Genomic DNA, 23512 nt, shown 5'->3' on the forward strand with positions numbered 1-23512 from the left:
CGTGAGAGATATAAATGAGATATCTTTGATTCCAGTTTGGTTTGAAAATATCATATTATTCCTATAGGAATACATTGATGAAATATTTTGTTTGTGGGATACTAGATTTCTTTGTAGATAATTTTGCAATGGACTTATCATTTCGGATAATTCATTTAGTATAAACAAACTTAAAAATCATATGTGGGAGGCAACATTCAAGTGGTTGTTGTTAATTGTTTCTATTAACGAAGTTTGAAGTGCTTTTTAAACTGCATATTAATAATCTCAGCGCCCATTTTCAAGATAAGTACCTAAAATGTCATATTAAATGAAATTGTTATTGTTATATCATGGGTTGAAAAAATTTTATGAGACATATTGAATCCTATTATAAAATCGGAGAGTTGTTTTATTTATATTGAGAAGATTCGAAAAATTTTTATGAAACTAAGGAATACCCTGATTTTGAGGAAACCTAGAATCATGTAGCCTGCTTATTCGAGTTATATTAAGATATAGTGTTTTAGTGTCACTGAAGTTTTTTAGTGAGAGTTTATCAAAAACAGTGTTGAAGGTTATATAATTTAGCCTTCAACTATCCTACTGAAAATGCTGTTCATAAAATAACTTTATTATTCTGAACTACAAATTTTTAATTCATTCACATGAGCCATCTTCTTTCAATATTAGCTTTTATGGAGTCTCATATTTTGTTTAGATTTTTTCCAAGTAATTTAATGAATTGACGTGATGATAGTTATTTTCATTGATTTATTCATCCACACTTTTGTTTCACCTCCAAGCAGATTAATATTGGAAAATATAACTAATGGCACCTTTTATGATCCAAATGTAACCGTATTGCTTCAGAAAATGTTTGCTTAATAAATGACAATTGTTAATCTTTTACAGGTATGAGAAGCACAAAAACCAAATTAGAAATCGATAATAAATATATCTACCTTCAGTGAAATGTGTGTATACGCCAACCATATGGTTCGCTAAAATATTAGACACCCTCGTGTTTCCTGAGAGGTTCAATAAATAAACGTCACGAATGCTTTTCTCACATCTTAGATAAAAGAATTCATTACGTGGATTGAATGTGCGTCGGAGAAATATTTTTCTAACGATAATGGCCAGGAAAATTTTACCAAGAAGAACGATACTATCGATCAATTAACAGAAATATATGTAAGGAGTTCGGAATTTAAGTTTTCTAATGAGTAGATAAAATATTATAGTGAGCAATATATGTATGTATTTGTTTTGTTTATTTTTTTATTTTTATAGAGATGCGAAAATACGTTTCACGTATCTTCAGGACAAGATGTTATGCCTGGTTAAGATTGTTCTGACCATCGCTTTATCGCTTAATTGTTTTTTGAAATTAAACCGAGCGCCAATCATTACACCTAGATAGCGAATATAAAGCTTAGATATTTTTCATGCGCCCCGACTTGCAGTGTGATCGTTTCCAGCTGCTTTGTATTAGTAATGAGCACTTCCTCAGTATTGAGTTCTTCCAATTTTAAGCCAATCTTTTTCCTGAGGTACGTCCCATGTTGCCGTTTTTTAGTACGGTTGTTCCTTCATTTTGTTGCTCATTTTTTCCAAGGCTTATATCAACCAGGAATCGTTCACATTTTCGTTGCGCTGATTGAATAATTAAATTAACATATTTTCGATAACAAATGAATAGGATAAGAGGTAGCAGGATATATGAATCAAATCAGTTTATGTGTGAAACTACTTTGAACTGAAATTTCTGAGCAAAAATTTCAATACAATATGTCATTTGCTGCATCATTGTAGCACCTTACCATCTTCCACACAAATTAAGCTTTCGATAATTATAGCCGACATACTTTTAAATCAAGAAAATTATTAAGCAGTTCAATATTCTGAATTTTTGTTTTAAAAGAAAGAAGCTTGATATCCCAAGAATTGGGATAGAATATTCTACATAGCAGGTATCCCAAGTTATCGTATACAGGCATTATCCTGCTCAATTAACAAGATAATTTGAAACTACTTAGAATGGCACTTACGTATGAGAAAATTTCTTGTGTTCCATAAATTTTTATTTTAAAAAACGCCTCCCTGCTTATATATACTGTGCTTTTCAGATAAAAGTATCCACCTTTAATAACTTTTGTAATACTGGTATTTAGAAAAAATCCAAAAACACGTCAATTTATGTTGGAAGGGGCAAGCATTATGGCTTATTTAAACTTACTGGAAAAGCCACCCCCTCACCCGTAGCAGCATCCCCTTTATTTTTTTAAATTACTTTTCATATTTTTTATGTAAAATTTGGATACTCCTCTTTGAGCTGATTTCAAAAATGTATAATACTTGTAGGTTAAAGTGGTTAGTTTATGAGATAAACAATTTTTCTTTTAAGAGCACAAATTTTACTTATTATTTACTTTCACCTTATTTGCCTGTACTAAAATGGGTTGTACAACAGTTCAAACTCTTTAATCTTTTTAACTGTGCTATTTATTATGAAGTTACAATAAGTGTTCAAAATGAGTACCATTCACTTCCATACAATGGTATAATCTATTTTGAAATGCCTCTCTGACATTGCTTAATACGGCTGGATTTAATTGTCGACATTCATTTTCTATCCTCTCTCGTAAATCATCCAGAGATTCTGGTTGGGTAGCATAAACTTTTGTTTTTAAATACCCCCATAAAAAGAAGTCTAGGGGTGTTAAATCCGGTGACCTAGGTGGCCACTCCATCATCTGCCCCCTTCTACCTATCCAACGAGCGGGGAATGTTTCGTTTAAAAATTGTCGGACAGGCATAGCATAGTGTGGGGGAGCTCCGTCTTGTTGAAATACCAGTAAATCTTCGGAAAGGTTATCATCATTTTCTATTATTGTTGTAATACGTGGGTCAACCCCTTCCCTGAGTAACTCAAGATATGATTCACCATTTAAATTTCCGTTGATGAAGAAAGGTCCGACAATGTGGTCACCTAGGATACCACACCAAACGTTTAACTTTTGGGGATGTTGTGTATGGAATTCACGCATAATATGTGGATCACTTTCAGCCCAATATCTATAATTATGCCTACTTACTAAACCATTTAATGACCATGAGCATTCATCAGAAAAGCAAATATTGTTTAACAATTGTGGATTGTTATTGATAGTTTGCGTCATTGATTCGCAAAACTCTAGACGACGATCAAAATCATCTTCATTCAACTCGTGCACCAACTTAACTTTGTATGGGTGGTACTTGAATTTATGTAGAACTCGGAAAACTGTAGAAGATGAAACACCGATCGCTCTACTTATTGTTGACAACGATTGGGGTTGTTGAGCCTCTAAGCTGATAAGGTGAAAGTAAATAATAAGTAAAATTTGTGCTCTTAAAAGAAAAATTGTTTATCTCATAAACTAACCACTTTAACCTACAAGTATTATACATTTTTGAAATCAGCTCAAAGAGGAGTATCCAAATTTTACATAAAAAATATGAAAAGTAATTTAAAAAAATAAAGGGGATGCTGCTACGGGTGAGGGGGTGGCTTTTCCAGTAAGTTTAAATAAGCCATAATGCTTGCCCCTTCCAACATAAATTGACGTGTTTTTGGATTTTTTCTAAATACCAGTATTACAAAAGTTATTAAAAGTGGATACTTTTATCTGAAAAGCACTGTATATATATATATATATATATATATATATATATATATATATATATATATATATATATATATATATATATATATATATATATATGGGTATATATTGCCAAAAATATCATGGTATTCCATTAAAAATGCAAAGCTAGTGCATGCTAGGTATTTTTCAATCAATAACGACAAAAACATTCTCATTTCCTCAAGTATAAATTTCAATTATAGTTTGAAAACCGAACATAAAGTTACTACAGAATTCATAAAAGCTGCAAAATCGGTTGACGATACAAAATATAGGTAAATTTAAATTATGAAATAATAATTAATTAAAACAAAACAGAAAGCTATGTTAATAGTACGATATAAAATAAATTTTCTGTTAAAAACAAATGAGTTATGACTTTCACACATATGTCAAAAATTATAGTTAGTTATTGACTCTGTTTGAAAAAAAAAATATGATTTTTACAAACGAAGAAGCGTTTAATATGTTTATTTGAATGTATGAAACGCAACTGTTTCGTTGCTAACACAAGAATAATATGTGACTTGACAATTTTCAAGAACAGTAACCTACCTAACCTAATCTCATATTTTCGAAGTCTTATTCGTTTGATAACAAGGAAAGACTGTCTTCTGCCGTTACTTTTATACTATACTAATTCTACTATTTTAAATTGCACTCATATCAAATAGTCCTACACCAGAGTCTGTTCGATATTTTGATATCAGGATCAATGTTGATTATACAGTTCGTAATGAAAAGTATAAAGTGTCAATATTTTTTTTGATGAATTGACTTGTTATTTTACTTACGAAAGCAATCAAAATCCCTTAATATTTCAAATCAATCACAAATATTTTTTACTGGATGTCTCCCATTCAGTTCACAATTTCCAAAAGTTTAGTAGTTTCTAATATTTCCTTCCATACCCTTTTATTTTGTGTAGCCCGGAGTGTTCAGATATTAGTTTTCGTTCTGGGATACGTGATTGAAATACTAATGCAAATATTTTTTTTCGTCTTTACGATGGAAGTTAAAATTGTCTTTTATCAAATTATGTGGAAATTTTCGTGTACAATGTAACGTGTTCGGATAAACAACTAGTTCGCCCAGACATTACGTATAATTTCCCGAAGGTGAAATAGTGTTGTTTCCAATATGACTTCAAGTGAGGATTCTAAACAGAACTGCTATTTATTTTACAATATTTTTTTACAATATTTAACAATATTATAATGACTGTGATCTTAGTCTTGCAAATGCAGAAGTAACAATAACATTTGCAATGTTGCTGCATTATACATAACATTGACCAATATATTTTTATATTTCTTGTAATGTTGTTTTTGTTAATATTTCATATTTGGATTATTAATAATAATCGTGATATGATACAGTAGTCTCGGACAGAAATTTGAGCTTAGTGTATTAGATATGAATCGAAAATTAATATCAGCTTAAACCAAATCGGTACGATGAATATGAATAATCGATGAACAATTTCTGAGCTCAAGGAGTTGATATAACAATTTAAACCAAAATAATTGAAAAATAAAGCACATGAAAATGTGATAGAGTGATACAAGTATACATCAAAAAGAAATAGGAACAAATTACAAACTAATATAGTGATTTAGATAGCAATTAACCGCAACTCAAAAAGAAGTGGAAAAGGCGGAAAGCATATTTAAAAAAAATATTGGTTGTGAGATAGTAGTTTGATAAGTACGAAAAATTGAAGGTGAGTTAAGAATACCATGACATCTACTAGCAAAAATTATTCATCACTACATACTTCAGTAGTTCTATAGAGAAAGCAAAATACAAGACAAGAACAAATCATCAACTAACGAGTTTAAATAAGTATAACAATAGAAAAATAATTATCAATAGAAGACAGAAGTGAGATATAGTTCTTCCAATATCAATTGCAGAAGAAAGTTATGCGAGGATCAATGAATATTTCATAAATACGCACGGCACTGATACCAAATTAAGAAATGAAAACTAATGTTTACTCCCCGTATAAAATTTACTAATGAAAACATCGAATCTTAAACATAAATGTATTTCTATTGGCCGAAGCTGTATGTACACAATTTCTTCGAAATATTCTTGCTAGACATTTGCGTCATAAATTTCTTTAAATAAATAGAAATATGGCGTTCTTTGGACCATGCGCGAATGTTTGCACAGTGTATTGAGAATAAAGACATATATGAATTCAATGATAAGGATTCAGATATACAGCAAGTTAATTTAAATATATTCGAATGTTTAAAAAAGGAGAATATTCAGCAATCTGATAAAACAATCATAATAAGAATTGCTGAATTAACTGGAGTAAATAAATTTTATATTTATCGAGAAGTCACGAAAGGGGTTGCTGAGGATCATTCACAGAACAGAAAAACATGTAAAGAAAAACTGACAAAGCTACTCAAGATTTTAGTAGGACAATTTATAGTTTATATAAGGAGAAAATGTGGTTTTAAATACAACAAACTGAATAAACGGATGGCAATAATTGAATTGTCAAGGATGGTTCGATGGCGACAAGAATATTTGCGTCAGATAAAAGACTATCGAAGTTCTAATAGATAATTTATCTAAATGAAACATTGTTCGACAGTCACGATGTAGTAAATTTCGGTTGGGTTGATAATAGTAAAAATTGCTGTTTGAATAGGCCATGTTGTAAAGGGAATCGCAATATAATCATTAATATCTGTTAAAAAAATTTAAAACTGTGCAGCTGATGAAGATATCATGAAGATATGACAGTAGAATTATTTGGAAAGGTCTAAAGTTAGAGGCAATTTATTATATTTAAAAACTGAAAAAAAAACGAATGGGGTACAAAAAGGGCTCAGTTCACTTCTGGTACCTTGTTTAACCCAAACTCCCTTTCAGGCAGGTACATTTTACTTGTCCATTTACATTTTATAATTTAATAGTTGTAGCAAGTTAACAGGGTATAATAATGATTTTTTCCAAGTTCCAAGTAGGACTAAATTTAAGTGCTTCTCTCTAAATAATGGCGTATAATGCCGTCCAATTAATAATGATTTGATTGCCTTCTAACGAAATCTTTCTCGCATAAGATATACATACATATTTTTAAAAGTATTTATAAAAATAATAAATTTATAAAATTAGGTATCTCCGCCCATGGTAGGTCAAACAAAATAAATTGTCGGTAAGGGTTATTATGAAAGTTTTTATAATCTACAACTGATATTGGAAGAACTATAAAGTGAAATTGATAACAATAGTAGATGTGAGTTCAATAGCATATATTTTGGAAAGGTTTAAAAATAACTAAACAGATATTTTATGATGTTTAGGTAAAGAACAATAAGTTTCGATTTTATTGGAAGCAGCTAACTTTGCTTAATTACTATTCTCATTTTTTATCAAAATTGACTGATTAACAATACCCTTATTAAGCATTCAGTGTAACTAAAAACTTATGATAATTTAAAACTACAAACTTTTTCTCTTGTTTTGTATTCAATAATATTGTACTTCTGTAGAATAAATGCATGTTGTTTGTGACAACTAAATATTGACCTAAAGGAATATGGATACATAGAAGCATGCTAAAATTAACTTGAACTGCATGCATAACGAATCAACAGGTGATAAGTAGAAACAATTGGGATAGGGATAGGGGACTACGAAATACTCTTGAAGACAGGATATTATCTGTTGAGAGGCAAAATTGGAGGTGATCGTCAATGTTAGATAATAACAAGGCACATGAAGAAACAGGAATAAAAAATCATAGATTATTTTACAGTGAACCTTTTTGATAAATATAGAGCTCAACTATGTATAAAACGAGAGAAATGCACTTAAGAAATATACAGTGTATAGATGTAGGAATTGAGTTCTAGAGAACTGGAAAAACTGCGTCACTTCGTCTACATCTGCCTACCAAAGGAGCTCCAGTAGTGGATGGTAAAGTGAAGATAATCAAATCGAGCCTGAAGACAATGTTGATAATTTTTGATGATATCTTTGGCATCATTTATTGAGAATATGTTATGTCGGTCAAACAGTGACAGTGTGCGACGCGAATTCGCAAGGTGGACTAGTCACCCTGATAACGCATTGGGGCTCATTCTTTATTCATTGTATTCCTCAATATGAAGTGAAGACTCAAGGGAACTCATCATGGTTGTGGTTTTAAGCGGTTCAACTTCAGATGAGTACCAATCTTGCTTTAAGCAATAGCGCAAAAGGTATGGTGTTGGGGCTTACACCGTGCTTATGAGCTTTTCTTTATTGTTTGGGATAATGATTGCATGCTTCTTAACTTAATTGCCATGTATCGTATAGCCGAATTTGAAAGAAACAGTTTTTGTAGGCGACAAAAATGGCGTACAATGTAACATGCTATTCGGCTTGTTACGTTTTTCTTCAAAAACTCGAATGTTAGAAGCAAAATAGTGACTATTGAACAAAGGAATAATCAAAATGTTTGAAGGAAAACGTTACAAGCTGAATGGCATGTTACAGTAAAGATGATCTAGCTATTCAGTCAATAAAGAAAATTCTTAAAAACACTTTCCGTTCATCATCCCATCAAAAGAGTGTATGGTTGTTAGAACAGTAAGTTAAATGTCCTACGGATAGAGTTAAAGAAGTTTTCATGTAACTTCAAGTAAATTTATCAACTTCATTTTTATGTAAAGTTTTTAAGTTTTAATTATATTTATTTATTCTACACTCTCTCGTGGGATTTCGATCTCTCCATCTATTTTACAATGAAAAGTTCTCCCTATAATCTTTCATGACAGAAAGTGTATATGCAGGATAAAATAAATTAGAAGCGATTACTCACTCGGCTTGCGTCTTGTGTAAATCGAAATCCGAAAAACTGAGTTCGACAATCTCATCAGTACTTCCGATGAAGGTGTAAAGGAGGCAATCGATATTAGGCGAATAAGGTTTCGGAAAATCAGGACTTTTGAAAAAACCGTTTTCCTTGCCGTACATTTTAGAGAAGATGATGCATTCACAACCTGAAACAAAATATTAGAGTATATCTAAGAAATGTGGAATATTCATTAATGTCTTGAAAAAGTAACAAAAAGTTTATTCATGCATATTCCAGTACCTAGCTTCTAGAATTTATTCATTCAGTTTAAAATATGACGGTTTTTTGTTTCTGTTGAATGGAACATTCATTATCTTTTTATTATACATTTTTTATCTATTTATTAATGATAAACTCATAATTAGGTTGATAAAGAATATTATTTGCGATATCATATAAGACCATCCAGTTCTACTGAGAGTTATTGAAAATTCTCTATAGTGTATGTTCATTTGTTGGAAATTCTCATATTAACATCGTTAGAAAGTCAAATAATATACTACAAAAGATTTTACTTACTGTATTTAGAATAACTGTGTTGTAGTGCTCTTAAGGGGGTCCTCTAGTTTCTCGGGTCGAACAAATCGAATTTTTTCCAACAATCACATCTACAACATGTGTAGAAAATGTGTGCTAAAGAATTTTTCGATATTCGTATTGGTGTACAAGTTACGGCCCTTATATTTAGCGCGCGCTAAATATAAATGCTACCTGAACCTTATGTGAATTAGGCCTAAGTAAAGAGGAGCAAGACCATTGGCAGACGCTTTCGAATATTGACTAAGACATCGTGAAGAGTCGGTTAGCTCAGTTTTGCTGTGGCACTTACGAAGCGTAATATATGATGAAAGTTTTAGAACAGTATAGTTTTTCTCGAAACACCATTTTTTAAAACGGTGACCACGATATGTTATAAACCATATGTTATAAACCAGTGATTGAACTAGGATCATTATGATTGTTTCTATAGTTCTACAAGCGAAAAACTTTGAAAATAAATGAGCAATAAATACAATACTATTCTCAAAAATGCATATGAAGATTAAAATGCCGTTTGGTTTTTTGATTTCGGATAAGCAGAACAGCCGTAATCTTGGTCATTGAAAAGAACCTCTTTTACTTGATGTCTTCCTGTCGGCCACTATAACTGTAATTCTATTATATATTTTGACAAAAAAATTTGTAAAGCTTATTTGAATGTTAACATAGATTATACAGAAACAATAAGATTGATTATTTTAATAGTTTGTCCGTAAAAAATTATCGAAAAAGCCGTAAAAAATAGCCGAGAAACTAGAGGACCTCCTTAAAATAAATGTTGTTTTTCAGTGTAGTAAGAATATATATACATTTATTGAGAAGGGTATAACGACAAATTGTCACTCTGAAGAGTTGGATAGTAAACTATGACAAGATTATTAGAAATTATTCTATATTTAATTGTTCCAAATTCTTTCAAATTAAAATTATCAAAACAGTTTATGTAATAGAAGAAGTAGGTTTTTACTGTTATTAATTGTGTTCAAATGAAATATGTCTCATTGTCATAAGTGAAAAGTGTGTGAACTTTGGACTCGCCGTCTTCGTCTTCGCTTCCTATACAGACCTCCTAGCGCTATCTGCTACAGGCAGTTATTCTCAAACCTTGCCCATTAAATCGATTACCTGCAATCAAACCATCCAAACGCATCACTGGTAACTTTAATGTTCAACACGTCAGCTGGATGAATTTTTTCGACAGAACTGATGATCAAGGGCGGTAAGGTGAAGATTTTGCCAACAGTCATGGGCTGACCCAAATTATCAATTAACTAACCAGAGTCCCTGATCGAGATGGTGACTTTGCTAGCCTCTTAGACCTACCTGTTTCTCACACATGAACTAGTCTGTACAACGCGAATGTACATGCACCACCACTTGGAGCATCAGATCACAAACTAATTATAGCAAAATGTGAACTAGAACTCCAAAGTCAGTATTCGCCTAGACGACGTAAAATTTAGCATTACAGATTGGTCAAACGGAGACATCAAAAGGATTTTCATTTTATGTTTCCTTAAAATAATGTTCAATTCAGGGCGTGCAAACGAGATTTTGGAAGTAATGTTGACAGGTATGAAAGCCTATATTCCTTATTTCTTTAAGGGCTTTGCAGACATCCATAGTTCGATAAAAACCGCTCTAGAGCATTCAACAACAGGAACGGTGCCTAAATTCTAGTGCTGAAAATCGTATATACTTTGTTGTTTCGAGAAATACCTGCAAGCGGATCATAGATGCTTGCAAGGAACTATATAATGAGAGAGTGGAAAACAAACTTCTAAATTGCCCAAATACATCAATGTCTTTCTGGTCTATAACAAAAGCGGTCAGCCAAGGTTTTGTCAAAAATTCTACCGTTGACTGGAAAAGATGAGTCAAGCGCAGTAACCTTAGGGTACGGTGGTCTTGTTGGGTCGCTTGTTTGCATAAAATTAAACTCTTGACTCGCGAGAAAAATTATCATAGAGCCTGCCTAGGGTTGGTTGAGCGATGCCAGAAATAGACTTTCGGCACCGGGAAGTGCCAGCTTTTTATAGGCTGGGATATGAATAATGTCACTGGCACGGATGAAATACCACTAACCGTATTAAAAAGATGCGCAGCTGAACTAACAATCATATAAAAGAGGTCTCTTACCTGCAGATTGGAAACTTGCTTAGCCCATAACAAAAAAAAAAAGAAAAAAGACCATCTTTACGGTTTTCATACACATAGATCAATTGTGGATCTCCTGACCTATGACATCAATATATAGACTGAAGCTATAGAGAAATATGGGGAATCCAGAAAAATCGCACTGGATGTACCTATCGAAGGCTTTTGTCAGAGTTTGGCATGCCTAGCTTTGAGTCCACTCGAACTACTCGAGCGTAATAGGTTTTACATTCTTCAATGAATAACACAGCTCTGCTAATGATACAATGGTTTGATAATTGCTTTAAAATATATCCAATTTTAATCAGATAAAACAATAATGCTGAGAAAATGGCGGCTTCATACCAAACCTAATTCATCTGACGCAACATTCAATTATAGTCTCTAACAATTAATTAATGCCACATTTCACAATACGATGTTGTTGGGTATTTTAGTGTGACTGACAAGACTAATACTTATTTTTGGATAACGCAAACAACTTGGTATGTGTCTAATATGAATGTATTCGATAATAGGTAGACATATTAGCTATCCTCATAAAATTAGATCACTTTCAATATTAAGCCCACGTATAACTTTGGGAAACTGCAAGTCACTCCAATATTAGCATTATGTATGTGTTCCGAAACAAAGTTCACAGTATTACGAAACAAATTGAGAAATTCGTCAAACACCCCCGATGTTTTTTATCTATCGTTACGTACATCTCTATTTTTTATGAATGCTCATTTAATCGGCACACATTATACTAAATAACCAATTCAAGTTCATAAGTAGGGTAGGCTAAGGGAATTAGTTTATTTGGGTAAGCTCAGGAAAGTTTCAGTATCCAATGAGAGAAGCGAGATGTTAACTTACGTATGGGATTTCAAAGGAATACATTGTACATTATACATTTAAACAAGAATTAGTAAGTTAAACCTGAGCTGCTTTACCTCAAAAACTTTGTGAGAATATGTTGAATATAATAGAATAGTATATCATAGGTTGAGAGCTTCCAATACAGTCTTTACATGTAAATTATTAATAACCAACCATAATATTGTCAATAAGATAATAATTTGCAAATAAGGTGATTGCCCCCTAAGAAGAGATTATTCATTTAATTTCTAAATTGAATCAATTGATTAACCCAATTTTTGTTTTTTCTTAATAATCTTCAGTTTGAGTTGAAACTTTTAACGCCACAGTATAGTAATTTTAGTTCCGATTTAACATTTACATTAGGGCTTATTTTTATCCCACATTATCTCACACTGCTTCTATCATTTATTATTTATACAAAACGACACAAATCGGATGGCATGGATCCTGTATCGAGATATTTTAGGGCACGACTAATTTGATCTTTGAATATCATATTATTTAGCACGCCGGGTTAAACTTTCTCAAATAGTTTAACGACGTTTTGATGTGTTCTGTTTGCTCTACTCTCAATACCAATAGTCCAATTTTTATTTTAAATTTCATAATTCGAAGTTGTTGAATAATGTATTACTTACATTTTCGCTTCTCGCTAAATCATTTGTTAAACTTCAAACTCAAAGTGACAAGAGAAGCCTCATTTAGCTTGGAAATGTAATAACGTTACATATTATCACGCAAATGACATATTCATAGGAATATTTCATCCACTATGCTGAAAAAAACGTCATTTTACGGCATGGGAAATGTGGAATTTATTCATTTCAAATCTTTTAGAACGCAAACAAAAATATGTCATACTCAGTGCAAGAACAGCTGGAATGTTTCGAAGTTTAAATCACATCAATTTGTTATACTTCGAAGTTCTCTTAATCTGAATAGCTTCTAATGTCAAGTAACTTTACAAATAACATAATTTGTTATTTTTTCGTCAATTCGAGTTTTCTATCAATCATGATTTACATTCAGTGCTGTAGATATTTTTCAAATATATGAATATATGTGAAATATTAAGAAAAACTATATTTAAACTTGAAATTATAATCGGTTATATCTTCATCTTAGTGCACATTAGTGCAGTTTTATCATCACAGAAGAACAATCAGTCTTAATCTTAATCTGGGTTATTCTGAGTGTACCAATAAAATGACTTTCGATCGTGTATAGAATGTGATTACATTGTACACTCTGGAAAGAATTTTCATCATAAATATCTGCTCTTGAGGTACTCTGTTTTGAGTTAGTATCCTCATTATCATCAAGAAATCTTTGATTATCCATTAAGGTATATCAAGCTATGCAAAATGATGGAAGATCGATTAAGAAGTTGAGAATAGATTGTTGGATACCTTAAAAATGTCATAAACTTTATTCACTCAAAAAAATTTCTGTACGCATATATCATGAATAAATATTAATGATATATTGTTAAAAAATTGATTAAAGAATTTTGCAAAATGTTAACATTGTAGCTAATTTGATTTCATCTACGCTAATGGAAAAAATATTTGAGAATTCTATAAACAACTTCAAACAAAACGCCAAATTATGGCAAATCAATAGAAGCCAATTTTCATATTTTTCAGAGTTTGCTTTGAATTACAAATTCATCCTTAGTTTGTTCTATTAAATTTGTAATAAGGACACAATTTTTTCTTCTGATGAAATAGGATGAGATAATTTTAAATTTGTTTCAAACTGTCTCATTAAAAAGGAATAGAAAATCAAGTTTTTTACGAAGTTTTTTAGGGTGGAATCATTTGCGTATTTACAGTTCACGGTTAATTTAATGGGACCGAACATTGTGTAGAATTTTACCAATATCTCTTTTTCTACTTGTGCTAGATCTTTAATCGCACTTCTGTTTTTCTTGTGAAGATTCCATTGAAGAAGAACTACAATTGAACGTCGATTCTGAACGTCTATTTTGTGAGGCACTATACTATTGGTAATTCACTATTTTTTCCAACAGGTGACACGCTGAATTTTCAATTTTAGTTGTTGTGAGGATTCGATTTGGAACTCAGTTGGCAGGCAGAGCACCATCTCTCTTCGTCAACTCAACTACAATATGTGAATTTGGTAGGATCCATAATATCTATGAAAATATACCGAAATGTATTAAAAACTCTTTAATAACTACGATCCTTTGAATATATTTCAAAGACATTAAGTTAATAATTCAATCATACATGATAAACATTAGCAAAAGAAGGAGGGTCAATATACTCACGTCGCAGGCGCATTTAATCATAGTACCGTTGAGTATTCAAGGAACAACATGACGGAAAGAACCATGGTACGAGCTCCTGCGAAGAACCATTGAAGGATATTCCAGACTCATGTTCTTGTCATACTCAAGGTAAGAATGTAACACTGCGTAATTTGTGTTTTGTCCATCACAAAATATTGCTAAATTTTTTACATATGTGGCTAAATAATTACTTACTTAATCCCATAACACAGAACAAATTTAATGAGCATCCTTTTTTCCTAATGTTTCTGGATACGTGGGAAATATTCTTAATCCGCTTGTTGATGAATATTAAACATGAGTAATGAAAGTTTTCTATTGTATCATGGTATATATGTTTGAAACATTTACATTCTTTTGATAATCCATTGCAATAGCAACCTTGGTGTTGTATTTCTGAAATTCCAATTTATCTAATCATTTTCGATTGTAAAGAATTTCACTTTTACCTAAATGATACCCTTTTTCGATGTTTATTTTCACCAAATCTGAATTTAAGTGAAGTTTCGTTCCCTCGTCGTTGCTGGGATTTGACAATTGAATGCAGAGGAGTGGAGAGAAGAGTATCAGATCTCGGATACACCAACCCTTTATTAAATTTTGTGTTGAACTTTCCTTCTAGGAAACCTTCACTCTTGGAAATTTTTTTTTCAAACATTTCCTTAATGCAAAGTTTCTTTTTTTCAGCTTACATTCACTAACACTCACATCCTCCTTCCTCTGCGTAGATATATTTTAAATGCTGATAACTCTCTCTCTTTTATATATATATATATATATATATATATATATATATATATATATATATATATATATATATATGTATATGTATGTATGTATATATCTTATCTGTGAAATACAATGTTCCTGATCACAGTACATGACGTACGTGATGTCGATAATATCGTCAGTGATCTATCAATAGAAAATAAAAGTTTTGTCAATAAATTGTATTTTGATAGTTGATCTAATTGAACCAAATGATTTATGATGATGAATATTAATAGTAGATAAAGTAGAAAATAGAGAGGTATGTGTCTATTTTCGCAGTAAAATAAAGAAATCTCTTTTGTTAGCGAGCAAGCGAGTATCCTAGTTATCTTAGAAAGCCGTAATATTCAAATTATAGCCCATCATAATCTATTGTTTCAACCCAATGTCCAGCATATCATAGAGCCCTTGGTAAACCATTCTTCAGGGTTGAATGCGAAAAATTGTCGCACTGCATTTTCAGCAATTGCTTCGGATTAAAATTTATCTCCTAGGAAAAAATTTTGCCGTGGATCTGGATCATATGTTGAGAGAGCCTTATGTTTATTTGATTGTACTTTGCTTCAGTTCTCAAAAGATTTGAGTTGAGCTTTAAAAAATTTAATGGAATATTATTTCACTTCTTCCGCAGAAAATATAGGAAATGATCAAAAAACAATTACAAGCCGTAGCAATTTGAAACTGCATATTGCAAATAAATCTTCTACCCAGAGTGAAGACTAATGCCACTTTGTTATAAAGCAGATATGCGGATAGGTACTGGAAAGTCCCAGAGATTTTAGGGCAGTTGAAATTGGAGATTGTTAAAAAAATTGGTTTTGTAACTCGTTATTTTATTTTTATAGAGAAAGATTATTTCCACAGCTGATATAGCTGACATTCACAGAAGAATCTTAGTAAGTTATGAGCAGGTAACACGTTGTGCAATGATATCACTCACTATTTTTAAACACAGGAATCAACTTCTGTTGAAGAAAATATTGACAATAATGGATGGGTAATTCTGCGCACAATAATTTCTGTTCTGATTTACTGCGATATTCCAAAGTATGCGTGAGTGGTCCTCATGTGCATCATATAAAGCAATCCGAATGATTTGCTGTCTCACAGCACTTCAACAAAGGCAAAAATGCAGAAACAGATCATATACGATAGAGAAATTTGAGGTAACATCCTATGCTAATAAAGTTATGACAACTATATTTTAGTATTCAAGTGGTGTTACCCTGATCGGTTCTCTCAAGATAGTAATGTGTAAACTCAGTGTAAACTTAGCTCAATGGATTTCTACTAAGACAATTTGAACAAGTTGTTTGTGACTTCTAATGAATGCGTAAAATAGATGATTATGTCACAAAGTGATGATAGTATGTTTCTTGATTGAATGTTGTTCTTTTTGTCTATAGATGTTACTGTAGAATAATGCTGTGGACATTCCTTATGAACGAATTGGATCACAGTTATCGAAGTGAATATAGTTACATCGTGCAAGTTCTACAAGGATGATGAACGTATGATATATCGCTAGATTGGAGAGATATAAAACTCTTAATACATGTACATTATCGTTTGTCTTTTTCAATGACACGGTATTTATACCCTAACAGCAACCATTTCCAGTATTGATAAATTATTTATTTCACTATCATATGGTCCCAATATTGGTCTTAGCTATTTCCTCACGTTTTAGAAAATAGGGACGATTGTATCACGTCACAACTCTAGTCTCATTATTATCCTAAGGCCTTCGGAGAATAGAACATTAACATATTCTTTATTTTTTTCTCTTTCATACTTAGAAACTCTTTTGTTCTAATAAGGCTCCCTTTTCCGTAAGTACTGTATCTATTGAGAACAAATTGATTCATAATAAAATATGAGAGTTATTATTCTATGCAATGCAATTTTTGAAAATTTTTAACCAAAATAAAATCGTTCTCAATGAAATCACTTAAAAGTTTACTTCCATTTATTTTCAACCAGCTATTGCAATATTTTTAATGATTGTAAAAGAATTTCCCTAAAGCATAAAAGGTGAAAGCTGCCCGTAGTTTATTCTTTATGAATAAAATCCGACTATCAGAAGAATTTTATTTAAGAGCTCTCACATTTTTTACATATCATAAAAGGTTCACAAAGCTTCACAATAGAACCAAACGAAAGTCCGTATTTAAATTATACAGAAAAAAGTTCACTGTTGGTGATTTCCATGATCTATACTTGTTATAAATATATATTTTTGGTTTTCCTATCCATATTTCATTCAACAGTATTATGTGGAATCAGCAAAGTATTCTGTACCTTAGATTATAAATATTCAGCATAACTATAAAAATGTAAACTGTTTCACCTTCAATTTCTGAAGACGATAACTTGGTCATCTAAACGCGCATCAGACAGTGTAATTGTGAGTGTTGGTATAGTGGTAGTGTAAACAGTGCGTTCAGTATGAATAACGCCAACGGTTCCAGAAATTCCAACTTAGACACCAACTTGACGTAAAGTAAGTGGCGCGTTTTTCTATCGTGGTATCCCCTATGTAAAATAGAGTTTTTTTCTTAACACCAAACATAGATTTAGGTGTTGTGAAATTTATTTATGGTTTATGATTTGGAGAAACGTAACAATCGGTATCATCACTTTTTACATAAAACTTATGGACTTATGGATTTATACTGTAGTAAGCACTAACCTGCCTCATCCTGAACTGTATACTCATAGGCTCATTGTTGAATCCTAAACTTGCATCACCCTGATCTTGCCTCAACAAAGAAGAGTGCTTCAGCCATATAGATATCTCTATGAGTAATGAGAAAAACGCGTGTTGGAAAACACTTTATGGCGTTCGTATGTCAAAACTATTTATTGACATTATGAAATGAAAAGGTTGATATATAAATTGTACGTAATCGTCTCTAGCTTAATTCTGTATATAACTGTTTCATCGTAAAATGAGTCATAAAGGAGATAATGCCAAAAACTGCTTTTTTCCTAATATGGCGGCGAGAGCGGCAAAAATATGTGGTGGAAAAGATGATGTTCAATAACTACCAAATGATTGTATTAATATAACAATTGACGGTTTAACAATAATACAATCTAAGTCCATACCATCCATTATATTTGTTATATATTGTGGCGTGAATTCATTGTGATTTATTTCATTTATCTCCATTTTTCATCTTTTATTATAAACCAAATAGACCAAAATTGGTGTCTTATTTTGGAGTTATATTTATCACAATACCAACATTCCAATAAATTTATTCGGTAAGTAACTAAAAAGAGGGAAATATATTGTGTTCGTACTACATGAACTTGTTTGTCTCCACACAATTGGTTCATGAATAGAATGAAAAAGTGCTTGAAACGTAAACATCTTTATATATAGGGAAATACATTCTGCTACATAATAATTGATAATTAGTATTTATTATATAATATAGATAATTGTCAGATGAAATTGGATCATATTGATATCTTTCATCAGTGGAAAATGGTTTGGAAATGAACGCTTTACATCAACAGATTTGACTGAAACATTTTTAGGACCGAAGAATGAAGCTGACTCTATTTGTGGAGAACTATCCCCATGTCACTATTTTCCTGGCTAATACCGCCATGAATATTGAATTACATCTTTTTTTAAGTGTGTGATAAGACCGTTGACTTTTTGGATATGGAAATCCCAATAGTTCGTATAGGAACTTAATAACAATATTTGTAGATGTCAACTGTCAAGTTAACAAATAAAAAATTTGTAAACCAGGAATACTGAATGAAAAATTAGCAATAAATATTACAAACATATTGAGCAATAACATAGAATATTTGAAATTGTAATTTTTTGAGAATAAGGTACATGAAAATAGGTTATAAACATGGTTTGTAATCTAATAGTTTGTTTACAATAATTAAGAAAAGTGAAGAGAAAAGATTTAAACAATTGAAAAGTGGAAAGTATTATGAAAATGAATAAAAAGAATATAAAAAAGGCCTCATCTCTGATTTAGTTCAATGGTGTATAGTATAGTATAGTATAGTATCTACTGTTCTATATATAAATTAATCATGTAAAACTGTCAATGTATTCCAGATAATCAATAATTCATTTTATAATTGAATTTATGCATTTTCTTTAGATAATTAGAACTCCATATATAATTATTCATTAGTACTTGTTCTTCATAATCAAGTAAAATTACTCCTTAGATACACACAGTTGATGGGGATTTGGTCAACATGTTGACTAATGATAAAATGAATTCACACATGTGATGAAAATATTATATCAAGTATCAAAATCTTGACAAAATCAAACCAGTAATTTTATACCTTTATATTTTTCGCTCCAACTTGACAACTTCACAATTTATGGGAAAGGAAAGATAGGGCTAGATGCAGAATTTTACGCTAAATTTATATATTTATATATATAAAACATATTATTATTCTTCAATTATCAGGACTTATACAGAAGCTACAAATTTTTAAGTTCATGATATCCACAAACTATCTATCTATCAGGGAATTTATTTCATTATAATGTAATGTCTCAAGCTTGTAACTGAGAAACTTTTATAGTTAGGGATGGACGCAGGGGTCAATTTTCTGAAAAGGAGGGGAACAAATTTGAATAAACCTTCGTATCTTCCCACTACTTAAAAAAAGTATAAGAAAAAATAGATCAAAATTCGAAAAACACAAAAATTGTGGCTTTTTAAATACTAAACAAAATGTAGTAAAAGGCTCTAGTCAACATATCTACTATTTGTAATGCTTAAAAATTCCTCACATTTTATACAGAGAAGAAAATATGTAAAAAACGTATGAAAAACATGGAAAATCTTCGAAACTAGGCAACTTGCGGTATTTTTTGTTTTCTCCCACCTTGACATATCGAGTTCATATCTATACGTTAAAATAAAATATTTGACCTCTACTACTCGAATATCGTATTGCAAATTTGATCCTGAAAAATGTATTCGTTTTATTGAAGAAAAACCGCAATTTTGACGTATTTTGGGGAAATTTTCAATTTGAAATTTGTGGCACTTCTCGAGGTCAGATCTTGAAACTAATGACATATTGATGTTCAGAAGGGTTAAAATATGTAAAATCGTCAAAATTGCTCACCCCACTTTTTCCCAAAAATAGACGCCCTGCCCCTCCTATGGCGAATTTCGAGGAGCTCCCGATCTTTAAAATTTTCTTTCGGCATCACTGCCCTACATACCAATTTTCATGCTTCTATCATTAATTGCCACTTCTTTGCAGTTTGCCACTACACTATATGGATTATGCTGTCGTTGGGGTTATATAATGGATACCACTCAACTGTTTATTGCCCACCTCAACTTTTATTAATATCTGTGCTGACAACAACCTATTAGAGTACGTGATATCAATTAGTTGAATATGGCGCATTGGCAAAATCAATCAATAAAATTTCTCTTACTATTTTTTTGAAAGGAAAATTATATTTCATGGCTGGAGAGAGGAAATATTGATTAATATTTCATTTTTCAATTCAATATATAATGGTATTTTCAATTAAATTCCATTTTAAGTTGTTAAAATAATAAACAGACATACTAATATTCCGTTACTGGTAATGCTGAGTAATCAATAGTTATAAAAAAAGTACACAATAATAGAAAATCTCAATTCTCAACTAGCTTGCGGCTTGCAGTTATACTTGATAAGCTGTAGCAGGAAAATGGATTTTACTCATTCGCTCAATTCTATTAAACATTATAACTTTTATTTACAATGTGTATACATGGGTAACCAAAACGTATTTTGTTTTCGTGCTCGATTGATATTCGACCTGGAAATGTGGTTAAATGAGTCGATGGTGGTGCTTATATACAAATTAAATACGCCTCTAAGTTTTTTCACCATTCAGTGAATTTGTTATCTTTTTATAAATGTAGATTTTTTTATTTTATTGAAAAAACATCCATTTTTTTGGCTATCTGTCATATTTAGAAGCTATTTTATAATTAGATTAATTTTTTCTTCTTATAAAATATTTATTTTTTGGACATATTCGAAACGGCTGTCCAATTTGTACCTGTGATAACAAATCATTAAAGCAGTAGCTCCCTTTACTAGTAACTTTTAGTGAACACATAGTTAACTGTTCTAAAAAAACAACGTTCGAATTTTTCAGTAGGTACTGTATTGTAATAACTTCAGTATGGTGTCAATAGAATCCTGAGAATTATTGAAGAAAATGATGAAGGTAGAAATAATGATGTACAGCTTGAAACATTTTACTCATTTTGCTATTGGACACTTTAGCATATTTTTTATTCCATGTCCAATATTTAAGGGAATTGCTTCTGGAACAATGATTCGCTACCATAAACACCATGTTACATTACTGCCATTGAAGCTAACAGTAGATTTATGAAAATAACTAGCAAGTGCTTTTACCGCAAGAGAAGAAATCATCTATTGGAGAAGACATTATTTAGAAAATGTAAAATAGTATCAAATGGTGAGTGAAGTATAGGGTGTTTCATTAAAAATAATTCCTGTGTATGAAATGAAATTTATCGAATATTTTATGTTATGGACAACATTTCTATGTGTACTTATTATTTTAGTGGTGAGATATTTCTCTTACTGTATGACGGAAAGCCTGTGATATTTGTCTGTGGATTTTCTTCTCTAAATTTCGAATTTTAGAGTTATTTTTTCATTAATAGATTCAGTTCATAAGCATATATATAAATTTTCAAAATATTTTGATAAACGATAGCTCAAAGGTTAGACAACTATTTGGCTACGTCTAAATAAAGTTTATCAAACATCGGCTGAATAAATGTACTTCAAATGATACAAGTGAAAAATCAGATAATTATTCAATCTGAACAAATCGTTTGAGCCTAGAGATTTTGTTGCATCAGTTGTATGCGTAGATCTGGAATTAATAGTGGTCGAGCATGAAAAACATCCTCCGCAATCCATGATTTCATGTGAATATTTGAGTTATGGAAATTATGGAAAAGCAGAATTTTTAAACTCCGACTCTAAAAAATTATTGAGTGTGTAGGAAACGCTTAAATTTATTTTATAAATAAATAATTCGTAATTTGAGAGGCATTCAGCGATTTATATCGAGCTTGGTAAATAGGCATTGGAACTTCATAATTTTTGTTTCAAAAGCAATTTTCTCTCTCTAATGGTATTTGTGATGACCAATTTCTTTCAATAAGTTTTTCAAGTTTCGATATTTTTTCTAATATATCACTGTTGCAATTGTCTAGAACATATAATGCTATAATTAAATAACTCAATTCACCAACTTGCTTTTTTAAAAACAATTTATTTAGCAGACTGAGGATTTAATGATTTAAAGTTACAAATAGTTACACTAATCTGACTAACGAACTAGACTAATATCAGTTGAATGAACCAAATATTAGTTTCACAGGTTTCTTTATATATTAGTTCTTATCTTATACCATAATAATTATAAAGTTAGATTAATATATGTATGGTTCATTATTGTCACATTAATAATAATTAACTGAAGATGATACTTCAATGGGGTTGAAGTGGAATCTATAAAACTCACAGACAGACTAAACATATTCAAAATTTATAGCAAGATAAGTTAAAGAGGTTAGAGTTCATAATAATAAATAAGTAATTGATGATGATGCACCGCTGTGAAGAGGGTTGTTTTTGATAACTTAACTCTATCGTTTTATCAGTGACAGTGAACAAGATACTGTACAGGGTGGCTAGAAAATAATTGTGCTTTATAATTATTCGTCGTAGAAACTTGGGAATTTGAATGATACATTGGATATATTGGAAAATATATCCAGATTACCAAAATGGTCTATTGCCAGAATTACATATTACTTTACATATTTGCTAACTTTATCTTGTTTCAGTCAATTCATTTTGTTTATCAATAATTTCTGTGAATAAATCTTCCCTTCTACTTTAAACCATATTGGTATGAATTATTCTTGTGTCTCATTTTGTTATAGCAGTGCTGAATACACTGTTTACACCAATACTCACAATTACACTGTCTGACGCGCTTTTAGATAACCAAATTATCGTCTTCAGAGACTGAAGGCAAACTAACATCTAATAACTTGACTTACGTGTTTTATACTAAATTTTCCCACCAATAAACCCTCTCACGCGAAAATGAATTCCAGTGGGAAAAAACTCCTTCGCGGAAATATTCATGTTCATTTTTTGACTACTAAACTATAGAGTGGGATGTACGGAATTGGCCCTTCGCCCCTATTTAAGCTACTCTTACATCTAGCAATTTCAATACTATAGGGTTGG

At 31.1% G+C, this 23512-nt stretch overlaps 1 protein-coding gene across 2 annotated transcripts in view; it reads right to left on the bottom strand.

Annotated features, from left to right (window-relative positions):
* LOC130899053 (suppressor of lurcher protein 1) overlaps positions 1–23512 on the bottom strand; it is a 253451-nt gene that overhangs the window by 64540 nt on the left and 165399 nt on the right. For both annotated transcript variants that reach the window (XM_057808763.1, XM_057808774.1), the window contains exon 4: positions 8503–8683. In XM_057808763.1, the coding sequence (XP_057664746.1) occupies positions 8503–8683 (181 nt within the window). The remainder of the gene's footprint in view (positions 1–8502; positions 8684–23512) is intronic.

This window comes from Diorhabda carinulata, chromosome 1 (genome assembly GCF_026250575.1).
Source record: "Diorhabda carinulata isolate Delta chromosome 1, icDioCari1.1, whole genome shotgun sequence".
Taxonomy (NCBI): Eukaryota; Metazoa; Arthropoda; class Insecta; order Coleoptera; family Chrysomelidae; genus Diorhabda; species Diorhabda carinulata.